General features: G+C 41.6%; 1 protein-coding gene across 4 annotated transcripts in view; it reads right to left on the bottom strand.

Moving 5' to 3' along the window:
* The window catches only part of KCNH1 (potassium voltage-gated channel subfamily H member 1), a 387,096-nt gene that overhangs the window by 336,193 nt on the left and 35,813 nt on the right, over positions 1–15,090 (bottom strand). For all 4 annotated transcript variants that reach the window (XM_086693674.1, XM_086693677.1, XM_086693675.1 and 1 more), the window contains one exon: positions 5,627–5,755. In XM_086693674.1, the coding sequence (XP_086549800.1) occupies positions 5,627–5,755 (129 nt within the window). Of the gene's footprint in view, positions 1–5,626; positions 5,756–15,090 lie in introns of those variants that run through there.

A 15,090-nucleotide genomic window follows, 5' to 3' on the forward strand; every position in this document is an offset into this window, starting at 1 on the left:
TAATTCTATAAACATAATTGCTATATACCAGGCATAGTGCTAGGTACTAGAGATACTAAGATAAATAAGATACAGACTCTGGCTTCAAAGAGCATGCGCTCTAGTAGAGAAGACTGGCAAATAAATTTTAAAAGCCATGACATAAGCCATGACTTAGCTCATTAGCTAAGTTCTGTAACAGAGATGAATATAGGATGCTATGGTCAAGACTGTCCAGAGAAGGCATATCTATCTAATCCAGGCTTGGGAGGCTTCCCAGAAGGGGTAACACTAGGACAAATTTTGAAAGATGAGTAGGAGTTAAAAACACAAGAAGGAAAAGATAGACATTGCACACAAAAGGAACAGCACCTACAAAAGCGAAAATCATAAAATAGGGTAACACGTCAGTGAAGAGTAAGACATCCCAAATGCCGTGACTGGTAGAGAGGAGGGGGGTGTAGACAGTGGCTTGAAGTGATGTTAAAGTGGTTGTCAGGGTCCAGATGGAGAAGAACTTTGGTGATAACAACTTAGATAGCAAACTGAGAAATCTGAACTTCATTCTGAAACCCATAGGGAACCAGGGAGGAGTTCAAATATAGTAGGGAGGAGGAAACACTCTGATTTCACTTTAGAAAGACAGAATGGTGGGCGCCTGAGTGGCTCAGACAGTTGAGCGTCTGGCTTTGGTTCAGGTCATGATCTCACAGTTCGTAGGTTTGAGATCCACACTGAGGGTGGCATGGACAATGCAGAGCTTGCTTCAGATTCTCTCTCTCCCTCTCTGCCCCATCCCACTTGCACTTTCTCTCTCTCAAGAATACATAAACATGAAGAAGAGGAAAAAGAAGGAGGAGGAGGAGGAGGAGGAGGAGAAGAAGGAAAAGAAGAAGAAGAAGAAGAAGAAGAAGAAGAAGAGAAGGAGAAGAAGAAGAAAAAGAAGAAGGAGAAGGGGAAGAAGAAGAAGAGGAGGAAGAAGAAAAAAGACAAAAGACAGAATGGTAATGTGAATAGTAGATTTTAAAAAACAAGGTTGATAGGGGTGCCTGGGTGGCTCAGTCGGTTAAGCATCTGACTTCAGCTCATGTCATGATCTCGCAGTTCATGAGTTTGAGCCCCATGTCAGGCTCTGTGCTAACAGCTCAGAGCCTAGAGCCTGCTTCAGATTCTGTCTCTCTCTCTCTCTCTCTCTCTCTCTCTCTCTCTGCCCCTCCCCAGCTCATGCTCTCGCTCTCTCTCTCTCTCTCTCTCTCCCTCCCTCTCTCTCAAAAATAAATAAAAACATTAAAAAAAAATAAAAAAACAAGGTTGATAGATAAAAACCAGTTAGGACCCCAGGCAAGAGACTCTGCATGCCTGGACAATACTGTGGCAATCCAGGCAGCCTCTGGGTTCCCAATTTGGGTGACTAGGGTGAGAGCCATGCAATGAGATTAAAAACACATAAGAGGAGCAAATGGATTTTATGGAAGATACCTTGTATAATTTGGACCAAAGCCATCAGGAGAAACATTCCTGAAAACAACAGAGCTCCTGTTATCCAAAAGGACAAATGGGAGGAGACAACCCAATGAGAACCTAGCTCAAGACAATCTTCCTTGGGGGAAATCCAATGGTCATTTTCCATGAGGAAACTAAGGCGGCTCCTCCTAAGGGAACCTTTCCGGGATCCTGCCATACCACCAGCAGAACAGCTCACTCCTTCCTTTGTACACTCCCCTCTGCCTTAGGCAGACCTCTAGCTCTTCAGCACACACACTTACTGTATGTCTTTGGCGTGAGAGGGGGTGGGCAGGAAGGGAAGAGGAGGCATGACGGGAGAAGAAGGATAGAAGAAAGGGAACACAATATGTAATCCAGCAATCAGCTAAAAAGCACTTACTAGGTCTTTTCTCCATTCTTAGTAAGGGCAACTATTTCCCCCTTCCTTGACCACACGATGGCTACTGGTTTCAACTGGGGTAAGCCCCCCACTAGGCTTCTTTAGCCCACAAAGCCCTGTGTTTCCCTAGGCCAGAAGAAGAGATCACTCTGGGGTGAGACGAAATTCCAGCTCGTCCAAGGAGAAGTCCAGGGATACAAGAAAAGACAGACATATAGGCTCCTCCCCTGGGAAATCATGCCAAGTCACTTTGAGTAGAAGTTGAAGAGGAAATGGCTGTAAGGTGTCCTGACCTCAGTGGGGAGGCTGGAGGCCAAGCTTGCCCTAATCTGCAGAGTCACAGATTCTCTTAGAGGAGCTGGTGCCATAACCCAACATACACAAGAGCACAGAAGACACTGAGGACCAAGATGGACAGTCAGTGTGGACACTGCCCAAGCACTCTCAAGTCTTCCTCCCCTGGTCTTTTCCCTATCACTATAGAAACAACCAAAAATCTAGGGTGGCTTCTTCGAGGAGCAGCCACTAAATCATCACCTTTCCATCATCCTAAGGGCAGAGGGATAAAATGTTAATACTGAAGGGGCCAAAGGCACCTGTAGCTGGTATCCACTGCCCGGTTTCTTTCCCAAGAGTGCCTCACGAATATCCCACAGGAAGACATACGGACAGATCAGCAGTTACAGCAGCTTGCCAGAGGCCTCACCCCTGAATATTCTCAATCTTTGGCCTTTGAAAATCTCCTCTGGAGTTTTACATTCCTTTACTTTATCTGAATCTGGCTCAAGTTTAACTATGTAGCACTAAATTTGTGGGTCTCTGAAAATGAATTCGCTCCTTCAGTGTGAGACTATTTGGTGGAGTAAGAGACAAAACAAGAGGGGTAATCCATCCTCATCCTTTGGGGAGCAATGCAGAGAGCAAACCCTGAGCCTTACCATCGAACTCTTCTCTACCCACTTGCCCAAGCCTCCCAGCTGAGAAGTGAGAATAGGACAGAGAAAAATGTCCTGCAGCCCCACTACCAATTATCCATAATAACAGAAAAGTGAGAGATTCCATTCTCATTTCAGCCAAGAATTCCCATCTACTCTGTCACCCTGACTTCAAATACATATACACACACCCCAGAGCTGCTTCCAAACAGCAAACCTAGCTCGACTTGCATTTTCTGTCCAAAGGAAGGTCCTGCGGACACCTTTTGTCAGAGAGCAAAGGAAGTAGTCAAAAGATGGACAGAAAAGAGATAAGGAAGTCCAGGGGCCCAGATGATTCATAAAAAGGAGCTTGAGAACTGATACACTAAAGGAAAGGGGGTCTGGGGTGGCCCAATCACTCGCCAAAGGGGAGTTACGTTGTGTCAGATGCTAAAATAGTCCACTGAAGATTACCCTGTGTGTTTACCACTTTGTGGAGTGTTTCTGGGAAAATGTTAGGCACCAAGTGGCTTTCTCGTGTCACTACTGGATGCACTTATCCCACTCCCAAGCCCCAAAGTTAGAGAAAATAAAGTCATTTTAAAGACAATTTGAGCACTGTTGACTAAAAAGAGGACTAATCTGATGATGGGAAACATCTTGTGCTGCTATGCCAAAGAGCAATTATCTGGGGATTTCTGGGGTTTGGGATAATCCACCCTTCCATTCCATCTCAAAAGTGAATTCTAAACAAGCCTGGTTAGCAAGACTTCTGAGACTCTTATTGCTGACTGAGGTGCTGTACTGAAAACCCAGTTGGACCTGCCAGAACCTCTCAATGTGAGAGCACATCCAAGAAGAAATGTCAAGTCAGGAGAACAATCCAGCTACACAGCAACGTGTTTTCCTAGATTTGATCCTTGCAGCCAGAATTTCAGTTTATAGACTTACAACTAACAAGGCCTGGAGAACTGTCATGCTCTTCTATTGTAAACGGACTAATATAAAATTTGACCTTGTCCCAAGTGGACTACCAAATCAACGTCAGCCAGGGCCACAGTGACATAAAAGTGGGAGTGTCTAAACATACCCATCATGGCATTTAAAATGTACAGGCTTACAAAGTCACGTCTTGGAGGAGACATTAAGGATGATCCACTAGCAGCGTTCCTGCAGGGAGCACTAAGGTGGGTGCGTGTGCACATACCAAAACTCTCATCAGCGAGGAAATGCATCATTGAGGCAGGTTAAGTGAAGTAGAGCATTTTTTACTCCTGGAAAATAAACCTAGGTGAGCCTCACCGCGTCACTGTTTTTATCTCTTCTTTCATGTTTCATAAGAACCAAATGCAGACACCCAGGTGGCACATTCTCTGTTGGGTATGTCTTTCCTACTAAACAATACTTGCATGTCACCCAAAAATGTTCCAGTGGTGGTGAAACGCAAGTGTGCTGACTCAACCAAATCACGTTACTTTAAAGATTTAAGAGAAAACTTGCAAAAGCAAATGTCAAAATATCTGACTGCCTTTAAAACAGGATCTATGAGTTTATTCAGTTAAAAAAAGCCAATGGCGTTTCTGGAGGACAGAAGGGTGACCCTTAATCATGAGTGAGTCTATCACCGTGTAATCCCTGTTGCACTGAGGAATCTTCAAGTCAGAAACTAGGAATCAGGGAATCACAGACCTGCAGGAGAAAAAGGAGACTGCAGGTGGCTGAGGAACTGGCCAAGAAACTTGACATCTGCAGTCGTCTTAAAATCAAAAGGCAGGCTAAAATCGATTTACTGGGCTATCGTTATCAGTTTAAAAAAATAGGATGCACTGGTCTACACAGGACTGTGCTCTGAACTCTGTAAATGTGAGCATCCACATGTGCTAGAAGATTCAGCACCCACATAATGTTTTTTCTTTCCTCCTCTAAGGCACATTTTAACAATCACAATTTTGTCAGTTTCACTCTTGCCCAGGCCCTTCTAGCATCTCTCTGCTGCATCTTGGGAAACCGCAAGGAACAGAGTTCTCAGAGAGAGCTGGAAAATCAGCCACAGAGCCAAGAAGCACTGCAACAAAGAAGAGCTGACGGCCTCCTGACTGTCTCGCATGCATGCGAGAAGACGGATGGAAGAGAGGGCTGTGACACCCCCTATCCCAAACCTCTGGGAATCACAAGCCATCTTTTGTACATCTGATTAGTGGAACCTCTTCAAGCATATACATGTTCTAGAAATCCTGAGCCATTTCCTTCCTTGGCCCCCAGTATTATTCAAACAATACGTGCATGTGATATGGCTGAAGTGAGCACTAAAATCTGTGGTCACAAGCTGATCAAACGACCCATATGGAAAGGCTACTCAAGACCCTGGCCTCATTAATACCATGTTTCCAATGAATTCACCAGCCACAGACATAGCTCCATCAACCACAGAGGGAGAGATGTCAGTCAAATCTAACAAAGTTTATATACAAGTAAGATGAATGTGGCCATGGACTGCCTCATTTACATGACTGAGATCTGTCCTGGGAACACCTAAAAAGACTCCGCTGATACCAAAGATGCCCAACTACCTTCTTCTGTCTAACCTTTACTGGAAAGGGTTAAGCTACAAAAGGTATAAAATTGATTCAAATGCTTTCCTAAACAAAGTTTTTTTTTTTCTCTTCCCCTTTTCCCGCTTAATACATTCCAGAATGATACAGTGCTTTACCCAACACAAATCTGAGTTTAAATCTTGATCTTTGTGCAGAGATTGCCTTGGCAACCTCAAATTCTCCGTAATGGGAGACACACCACAGGGGGGGAAAAAGGCATAAATGTTTTTGTACAAATCAGAATTACAAACCTTTACATGAATCATCCTCAATGGGCTGTTTGAAAGCTGTTATGTCACTGAAAGTGCAAAGAAATAAAACCACTTTATCCTGTTCATTTCGAATTGGAGCAATTTTCACAAAGAACCACACAGGTGTCCCTGAAAGAGACATCAAAAGGTCGGTCAGTAATTTTCATTTTCACGTGAGGGGCTATGGAATAAAGACTTGGAAATGAATAGGTACACACATTAATTCATTTTTGAATGGTCTCATTCCTTTAGGTGCTGGGATATCATACCATTAATTCCTCTTCTTGCTGGAATAAAAAACTTTCATGGTGACTATTTGGCAGGGATTTTCTTTAGTTCAAATGATTTTGTAAGTGTAGATCTCTTAACCCTTGCAAAATGATTAGAAAATGGGTCAAGAACCTCCTGATCTTACGGAAGGAACTAAGGTACAGAAGCTTACATACTTGCCTTAGACCATGCAGTGGACAAGTAAACAGTAGGGACCAACAATGGGCATTGCCAACCATGGACAGCAGACCACGCAAACTCCAATTTCCATTGCTAAAAGGCCCTACTGTCAAAATCCAGTTTGGGAATCCATCAGTTTGACTCACATGCTCAATCAACCATGGGCCAAAAAGGTATATTTCTAAGTCTCTCTCCCAAAAATAAAGATCCAAAAGGTCCAATACAATGGGGCAGGTGACAACGCACTGAAGAAGGAGGAGAACCACCAAGATGATTCTCCCAGCATAGGCTCCCTCAAAAAGGAGGTTTCTAGGTGGTTTAGGCTGTGATTATATTAGTGCTTTAGGAAGCTCAACAAATGTGTTTTAACTTCCAATCCTTATCCCTGAGTGAAAATGGGGGATAAATGAGGTCTTCCAAAGCACTGCCCTAATCTACACGAGGAGAAGGTGGGTGGACATATAGAGGTGGGTGGACTATAGAGGACATCACAGCAAGCCACACCAATCAACTCTCTGATGCAAAAATTAATGAGACACAAAGAAATGGTAGGTTCTTCCCTACCTAGTTCTCATACCCCAGGTCCTTAAACAGCATCTGGGAAATAACTTAATAACTATTGGCTGAATTTTGCATAACTGGGATAAAACTTTACATGCTATTTTATAACCATTTTGAAGTTAAAATACAATAAGTATTTCTCCATGTTAAGAATTAGAGAAGGCATGGTGTTCAGCATTCCACATATATTATTTTACTTTAAGAAGATAACAAGCAAACAACTCACTGAATCTTGGAGATGGAAATAAACCCCCAAGAGGTACCTGGGTCTCTGCTGGCAATCACAGCAAACTCTATCCTATGACATGGACAGAGAGACGTCTCTGATTGACATTAGCTTTACAAAACTGGCTATACCACTTATTCATATTGAAGTATAAATAACCATAAAATATACAAACAGGCAGCAAATAGATCATATGGGAATATATTCTCTTTAAATCCTGATATTATCTATGTAATCATCCATAGTTAATTTTAATCCTCTGTCCATTTTCCCTTTCCATAATTTTCAGCTGCCTGTTTCTGGATGCTTATAGAAGACAAATAGGTTATAAGGTCACCCTAAGAAAAATGTGTTTCAAAAGAAAAATCCACCATACAAAAATCACATACAGCATTCCAAAATCAAGAAGAATATGGCCTTTGAAACCCCTACTGTTTTTGAAAGGTCTGTGTTACTATTCCTCCCAGTCCCCTGCTCAGAACCTGTGGGTTTTAAACCATTTTCAATGGTTTCAATTAAGCAACAGAAACCTCAGAATAAAGTGTCACATCAAGTGAACTTATACACCCACAGCTCTCCATTATATCCTAGCTGGTAAGACAAAAAGCAAACAAATCAAACCATTTTCTTTCTGCTCTAAAAAAAACAAAAAAACAAAAAACAAAAAAAAACTTAAGCAAGTTTTTTCAGATGGTAAACCAGAAAACAATGTGAATTTATCAAACCAGTAAGGAATCAGATGAGAGCACCCCGCCCCCCCCCCCCCACTTGTGAGGTCTAACCCCAGAAGCCTCAATCTTGCTGGAATCCTTGGAACCATGGCCTTCCCAGCCACCACCTATGGGCCATCCACTGCACTGTGTCAGCTGGGCCTAATGCCTGTGAACTTTTCTAGTTGGAACTGTGCCATCTAATCTTTATATTCCATTTATGACTCTTGGGATTGATGACGTTAGCCCATATCAACCAGATCATGAGAGCCCCACTGTATTAGTCATGCTGGGAGGACTTTTTCACTTTGCTTGAGTTCAAGCTCATCTTGGACTCTCCCCATTTCTTTTTTTTTTTTTTTTTTTTTTTAACGTTTATTTATTTTTGAGACAGAGAGAGACAGAGCATGAATGGGGGAGGGTCAGAGAGAGGGAGACAGAATCTGAAACAGGCTCCAGGCTCTGAGCTGTCAGCATAGAGCCCAACGCGGGGCTCGAACTCACGGACCGCGAGATCATGACCTGAGCCGAAGTCGGCCGCTTAACCGACTGAGCCACCCAGGCGCCCCAGACTCTCCCCATTTCTACACGTCAAACTGTTTAAGGCTGTGTGCTTTCCTCCACCAAACCGTGCCCAATGTTTCCTCCAGAAATGTTCCCTGAGTAAACACATGCTATCCTGATCATTTCTTTTCAGTAAATAAATATGAATCTCATACCAAAACTTCCCATAATCAGTATTCACTGCCTTAGAGTTCATCTCAAGCTGATCAGCTGGGCTTGTTGAGAGAGGAAACCTATTCCCCGATCCGGTGTTTCCTCGTGGAGAGACATCTTTCAAAGGAACTCTTGAGTCTTTTCCCTGGGTTGGTAATTTGGGGGTCAAGAACTGGATATGTTAGCTCAACCACTTCTCCACATCTGCGTTCTTAGAGATGAATCTGCATTCTGCTCTGTGTCCCCATTCTATAGATGGTAGGGGAGAAGTCAAAAAGGCAGGGGATGACTGGTAGACGCCTGTGGTTCTCCAGTGCTACCTGTGTTGGGTGGGTAAGTCTGTCTGATTCTAGAATTCACTTTTAGAAACTTTACTTGAACACAGACATCAACTACATTCTCTAGGATCAGCTTTACTGGTCTTAAAAGTGATATTTTAACCTCCATTTGCCTGATTCCTGTATCTCTCTTGATTGGTTCTGATCACAGGCAGGGAAAGAAAGTGCTGAGTTGGCCCCCTTCCAACTTTAACAATTGAGGACTCTTCCCTTAATTCGACCATAATCCACTCTGGAGCAAGATATCTGAAATACTGCCGCTGTCTTATCACCCTGCACCCCTATTTAAATGGCATCTAAATGCTTTCATAGGATCCCATTAGGCCATTACGTGGCTCAACTCCAGGAGGCACCATTCTGGAGTTGTGAAAACCAACAACCTTGGCAGGGTAGGAACTCTAAGAATGCCTGCTGAGTTTCAAAGAAATAAATCCTACTTCCAGTGTCTTCACAGTCATTCAGAACTTCCTCTCTCCCAAATTATCATTCCCTACAAAATCTAGGAAAGCAAGCAGAATGGGCTTAAATTTTTATTTCTGAAATTCTTTCAAAAGAGAACATGAGTCCCACCTAGGTGGCACAGAACAGTAATTCCAACCTTTTAATCATAAAAGCAAAGCATTTTTGACTAGTGAAACGTTACTCTAAGTCTCAATATATGAAACAGTTGCTTCAAGTGAACATAGGCTGTCCAGACCCTGGAGCCCCACTCAGTTTCTCTTCCATCCCTCTGGATGCCCCCAAGGATATTCAGGAGCTTCCTGGAGGCAGAGGCCAGGGATTTCTCCTAGAGCCAAGATTCTGGAGTAGGATTCTTTCCAGCAAGATAAAGAGAAGCAATGCATGCACAGATATTCACAACATACAGTCACAAAATCAGGAAGATGAGGTTAATCAGGAAAATTCTGCCTCTGCACCCAAGTGGCTACAGTGGAAAAATCGAGAAAAGCAAGTATTTGATGTCCTGTTTCTGTAAAAGGACAAAGGGTAAATAATAAATAAAGGAAGATCAATGCACAAATCTAGGAAAAACACAGCAAAGGCTGATGGCAAAGGCAGCTGCTGCTGGGACAGCAGGTCTTTCCTGGCTGAAAGTGCAAGTGGAAGGGCAGCCCCGGGGTAGGCCCCTTCTCCTGGTCACTCTGTGATTCTCATCCTTTACTAGCTCCCTTGGGTCATGGAGTAATGAACCTGACAACTTGACCTGGCTATAGTGTTTCTCAACCCCAGAAGTCAGATAACAAAACAGCAAGGCTCAGATGTACAAGGGACTTTTTGGCCTCCATCAGGCTTCCTCCTACCCTGGGCCTCCTCCCAGGTACTCTCTGTAACCAGGCAGCCAGGCCATATTCAACAGCAACAGAATTGACCAAGCCACTATCACTGGCTCATGGGAATGGCTGCATGAGCCATTCAGATAGATCCAGAAACTAGACCAGGGCATGGCGGCTGCCCCAGGAAACAGACCAACTGGTCTCAGGTCACCTTCACTGAGATAAAAAATACAGAGAGTATGAGAGAACACCAGGGGGAAGCAGTGGCTACTGGCCATTAGAACATCTGATTGGGATTCCCAAGCCCAGGGTTTGAGCCCTATCTCTTAGTTTATTGTACACTTTGGCCATGTCACCTTAACCTCTTAGAATTGGTTTCCTCATTTGCAAAGTAGGGATAATAGAATTACTTTAGATTCAGTAAAACTACACACGTCTGATACATTCCTCCCTTCCTTTTAAATTCTTTGCCGGTAAGATTGAAATGTTCAATCTCACCTCACAGAGGTGCTTGGATGACTCAAAAGAGAATGTATCTCAAGGTGTTTAATGAAACTCCAAAGCTGCCTCTACCTGTTCTGAGAAAGAGGGCCACTCTCAAACATGAGGGAAAAGCTAGAAAAATCAATGCTTAAGCCTCACCATAATTCAAATTTGATTGAAGAGCAAAACACAAAGCCTAAATAAATGGAGAGAGTTACATTGTTTGTAGATGAGAAGATTCAATTTTGTAAGATGTCAAACCTCCCTGTTTAATATATAAATTTAATGGAATTTCAATCAGAATCTCAGTTGTTCTTTTTTTGTTTGTTTTTCTCGGAGTTGATGAATTGAAATTCAATTCAAGTAGAAAAATAAAGCAGAAGAAGGGCCAAGAAATCTTTGAAATTTTTTGAAAGAAAAAGAGTGACAAGGACCATCTACCACAGCTGACCCTTGAACAAAACAGGTTTGGGTTGCGCACATCAACTTATACCCCAATTTTTTTTCTGTAAATATATTGTCTGTAAATGTATTTTTTTGGTAAATGTATTTTCTCTTCATTATGATTTTTTGTAACATTTTCTTTTCTCTAGCTTACTTTAAAAATACAGTGTATAAGACATATAACATTCAAAATATGTTTTAACCATTTATGTTTTTGATAAGGCTTCCAGTCAGCTATAGGCTATTAGTAGTCAAGAAATCTTTGAACATATAACATTCAAAATATGTTTTAACTATTTATGTTATTGATAAGGCTTCCAGTCAACTATAGGCTATTAGTAGTTAAGTTTTTGGTGAGTCAAAAGTTACACCCAGGAGCACCTGGGTGGCTCAGTCAGTTAAGCCTCCATCTCTTGATTTTGGCTCAGGTCATGATCTCATGGTTTGTAAGACTGAGCGCCTTGTCGGGCTCTGTGCTGATGCTATGGAGCCTGCTTGGGATTCTCTCTTTCCCTGTCTCTCTCTGTCCCTCCCACGTGCTCTCTCTCTCTCTCTCTAAATGAATAAATAAGCTTAAAAAAAAAAAGACCCAAGGAATTGACAAAATCTTTTTTAAAAAAAAAGTTATACTCACACTTGTGAGACAGTTTGGTACCCCTAACCCCATGTTGTTCGAAGGTCAACTGCACAGGAACTAAGAGCCATGGACACTGGCTTTAAAACAACAATATCATTCACTGAATTCATTGAGTGCTTACAGTGGAGCCCATTGTGGTTTATTTCTCATAGCCCCACCATGAGATGGATTGCGACTACATTATCCCCCAATTTTAAACATGGGGAACCCAAGTGGGAGAGCGTTTTAATCAAACTCACATAGATAATAAGTTACAAAAGGACTCCTGGAAAAGGTGAGGAGAGAAACAAGCCCATAAATGTGTGAGAATCTAGCATAGAAGAAAAGGACACTTCAGGGTCCCTGGGTGGTTCAGTTGGTTAAGCGTCCAATTCTTGATTTCAGCTCACGTCACAATCTCACAGTTCATGAGATCAAGCCCCACATGGGGCAATGCGCTGACATCATGGAGACTGGGATTCTCTCTCTCCCTCTGTCTCTTCCCCTCCCTCGCATGCATATTCTCTCTCTCTCTCTCTCTCTCAAAATAAATAAATAAACAAAAAAAGGAAAGGACATTTGAAATTAGAAGGGAAGAGCTGAATTCTTTAGTACATAGAACTGAGACAACTGAATAAGCAATGTGGAAAATAAATTGAGATTGCTACATCATGTAATACATAAAAATACATATTTAATGTTTAAATTTAAATTTTTTTAAATGTTTATTTTTTGAGAGATAGAGAAAGAGTGTGAGCAGGGGAGGAGCAGAGAGAGGGAGACACAGAATTCGAAGCAGGCTCCAGGCTCTGAGCTGAGCTGTCAGCACAGAGCCCAATGCAGGGCTCAAACTCACGGACCATGAGATCATGACCTGAGCCAAAGTTGGACGCTTAACCGACTGAGCCACCCAGGCGCCCTAATGTTTTAAATATTCTAACATAGCTATAAAGGTACCAGAAGGAAAAAAGGAAGAATATTTTTATCATTTAGGTAAGGAAAAGAGCTTCCTAAACATATATAAAGCTCTATATAAGGGGCGCCTGGGTGGCGCAGTCGGTTAAGCGTCCGACTTCAGCCAGGTCACGATCTCGTGGTCCGGGAGTTCGAGCCCCGCGTCAGGCTCTGGGCTGATGGCTCAGAGCCTGGAGCCTGTTTCCGATTCTGTGTCTCCCTCTCTCTCTGCCCCTCGCCCGTTCATGCTCTGTCTCTCTCTGTCCCAAAAATAAAATAAAAACGTTGAAAAAAAAATTAAAAAAAAAAAATAATAAAGCTCTATATAAAGCTTTATATATAAGCATATATAAAGAACCATAAAGGAAAATAGTGACATAAATTCATTTTACTTATAAATGGTATAAAAAATATAATTAAAAAGAAAACATGTTTAAATAAGAAAAACATTTTTCAACATTGAATCAATATCCCTTACATATAAAGAGCTCCTAGCACTGAATAAATGAAAGACAATCCATTAGAAAAATGGACAAAATATGATGGTTTTTCTATTAGATTTCTCCACAACTAGATTGTAACCTCCTTAAAGGCAGAGTCAGTTTCTTATACCTGGATCTCTTTGGCTCAAACCCATAGGCCTACAGTAGGTAATCAATAAGTATTTGGCTGGCAACTTCTCCCTGCTGGCTTGGCACAACCACAGTAAGAAGCCTTTTCCTCAGCTTCTCTAATGGAGAAGCTGATCTAGAAGTCTCAAACATGAGGCCACCTGCCACACCACAAATTGTGAGGTCAGTCACATGCTGTGGAGAGTTACCCAGAGTGTCCTGCTTTCACTCAGAGCTCATACTTCATGATTTTCTTGTTTGAAAAATGGAAAAACTATGTGCCTAGCACAAGAGCGACCCCCCCAAATATTTACTGAATGAGTTCATTAATGACTGTCATTGATATAACAAAATTATCCAACATACTGTGAATGAGTGAAGTAACAATACAAAACACATAGCACGACTAAAATGACTGGGTTTGTTCGTCAGACTGGCCAACAGATAGAAAGAAATCTTTCAAATAATCCATCCTTGAAGATATTTAATAGTATTCCACACATTCATTCCAAAGCACACCAGGAAGCCTTTTGCTAATTACTCCCAATTCCTAAAAAGTAGGACAAACATTAATGCTTATCAATAGAAGATTCTTTCTACAAGGCTGTCCTTGCAAATACTAGTAAAGAATGAGAGAGAGGGAAAAAAAGCAATTCATTACGAGTTTACTAAAAAAGCCAATAAGAAAATCACCAGAATTAAATAGAATATATGAGCAAAGAAACTGAACAATTAACAAAGAAATGATCATTTTAAATGGAAGATAAATAGGAAAAAATACTTCAGTCTCACTAGCATTAAAAATACTCATTAAACAAACAAAATTTAATTGTAGGCAATTTGATAAATTGAAAGTTATACTGCAGTGCTGGTGTAGTACAATGAGTCAGACTCAAAATCTGCAAGTGAACTTGGGAATGGGTTCAATTCTGAAACACTGTTTGGCAAAGTGTCTCAGGAACCTTAGTTCACATTCTCTGACAGTGTAATTCTTAACTTCTAGGAAATATTTCAGAATGTCAATAAATACCTTTACATGAAGATACCCACTTTGGCACTGTGTTTAATAAAGTTTAGAGCCTCATAAATATCCAACAATGGAAGAAGTATTAACGAAATTCTTTTCTAAATTATATTTATGGGGAATTTTAATGAGGATATTTTTATGATAAAAGATTGATGTATGTATGACTTCAAGTTGTACACACGTCAGAGGCGCCTGGGTGGGTCAGTCAGGTCAGCTTCCGACTCTTGATTTCGGCTCCTGTCATGATCCCACAGCCCTCTGTTGTGCTCCACGCTGGGTGTAGAGCCTGCTTGAGATTCTCTCTCTCCCTCTGCCCCTCCCCCAATTCATGCACGCTCTCAAAAGAAAGAAAGCAAGAAAGCAAGAACAAAGAAAAAAAGAGAGAGAGAGAGAAAGAAAGAAAAAGAAAGAAAGAAAGAAAGAAAGAAAGAAAGAAAGAAAGAAAGAAAGAAAGAAAGAAAAAGAAAGAAAAAGAATACACATCAAAATCTCAATTATGTATCATGTGCAAGAAAAACCTAAACACGCCAAAACCTTAATAGCATAGTAGTATTTCTCTGAGTCTTTGGGGCAATTGTTTTTCTTCATATCTTCATGTGTTTCTCATAGTAAAAATGATTCAATTTAAAAATCAGAGAAACAAAATATAAATTCTTCTAGATGATGACATTTCACAGCTAAAAATCTCAACAGGGGTGACTTTTCTCCCGTGGGATTCTACACTGCTTTAAAATGCTGAGAGTTTCAGTCTATTGAACCAGACATTTTGTCTCCTCCCTCCTCTCCTCCCGCCCATTTCTGTTCAGTCTGCTCCTTGAGGGCATCACTGGTCAGTTCAGCCCCACGCTGCTCCCACCTCGGCTCTGATACCCTCTCTCTGAATCAAATGCTTCTTTCACTCATCTGTTTCTTGGTAACTACCAAGCCCTTTCAAAGTCACTCAACAAACATTCACACAGCACCTCTTTTAACTGCGCTCTCTGCTACATACTGGGCATGTTCTACCTCAGGTCAGATGTAGAGTTCCTGACAGGAAACGCGGTGCTTCCCACT

The sequence above is a fragment of the Puma concolor genome, chromosome E4, assembly GCF_028749965.1.
Source record: "Puma concolor isolate L17-30 chromosome E4, mPumCon1.1.hap2, whole genome shotgun sequence".
Classification (NCBI taxonomy): domain Eukaryota; kingdom Metazoa; phylum Chordata; class Mammalia; order Carnivora; family Felidae; genus Puma; species Puma concolor.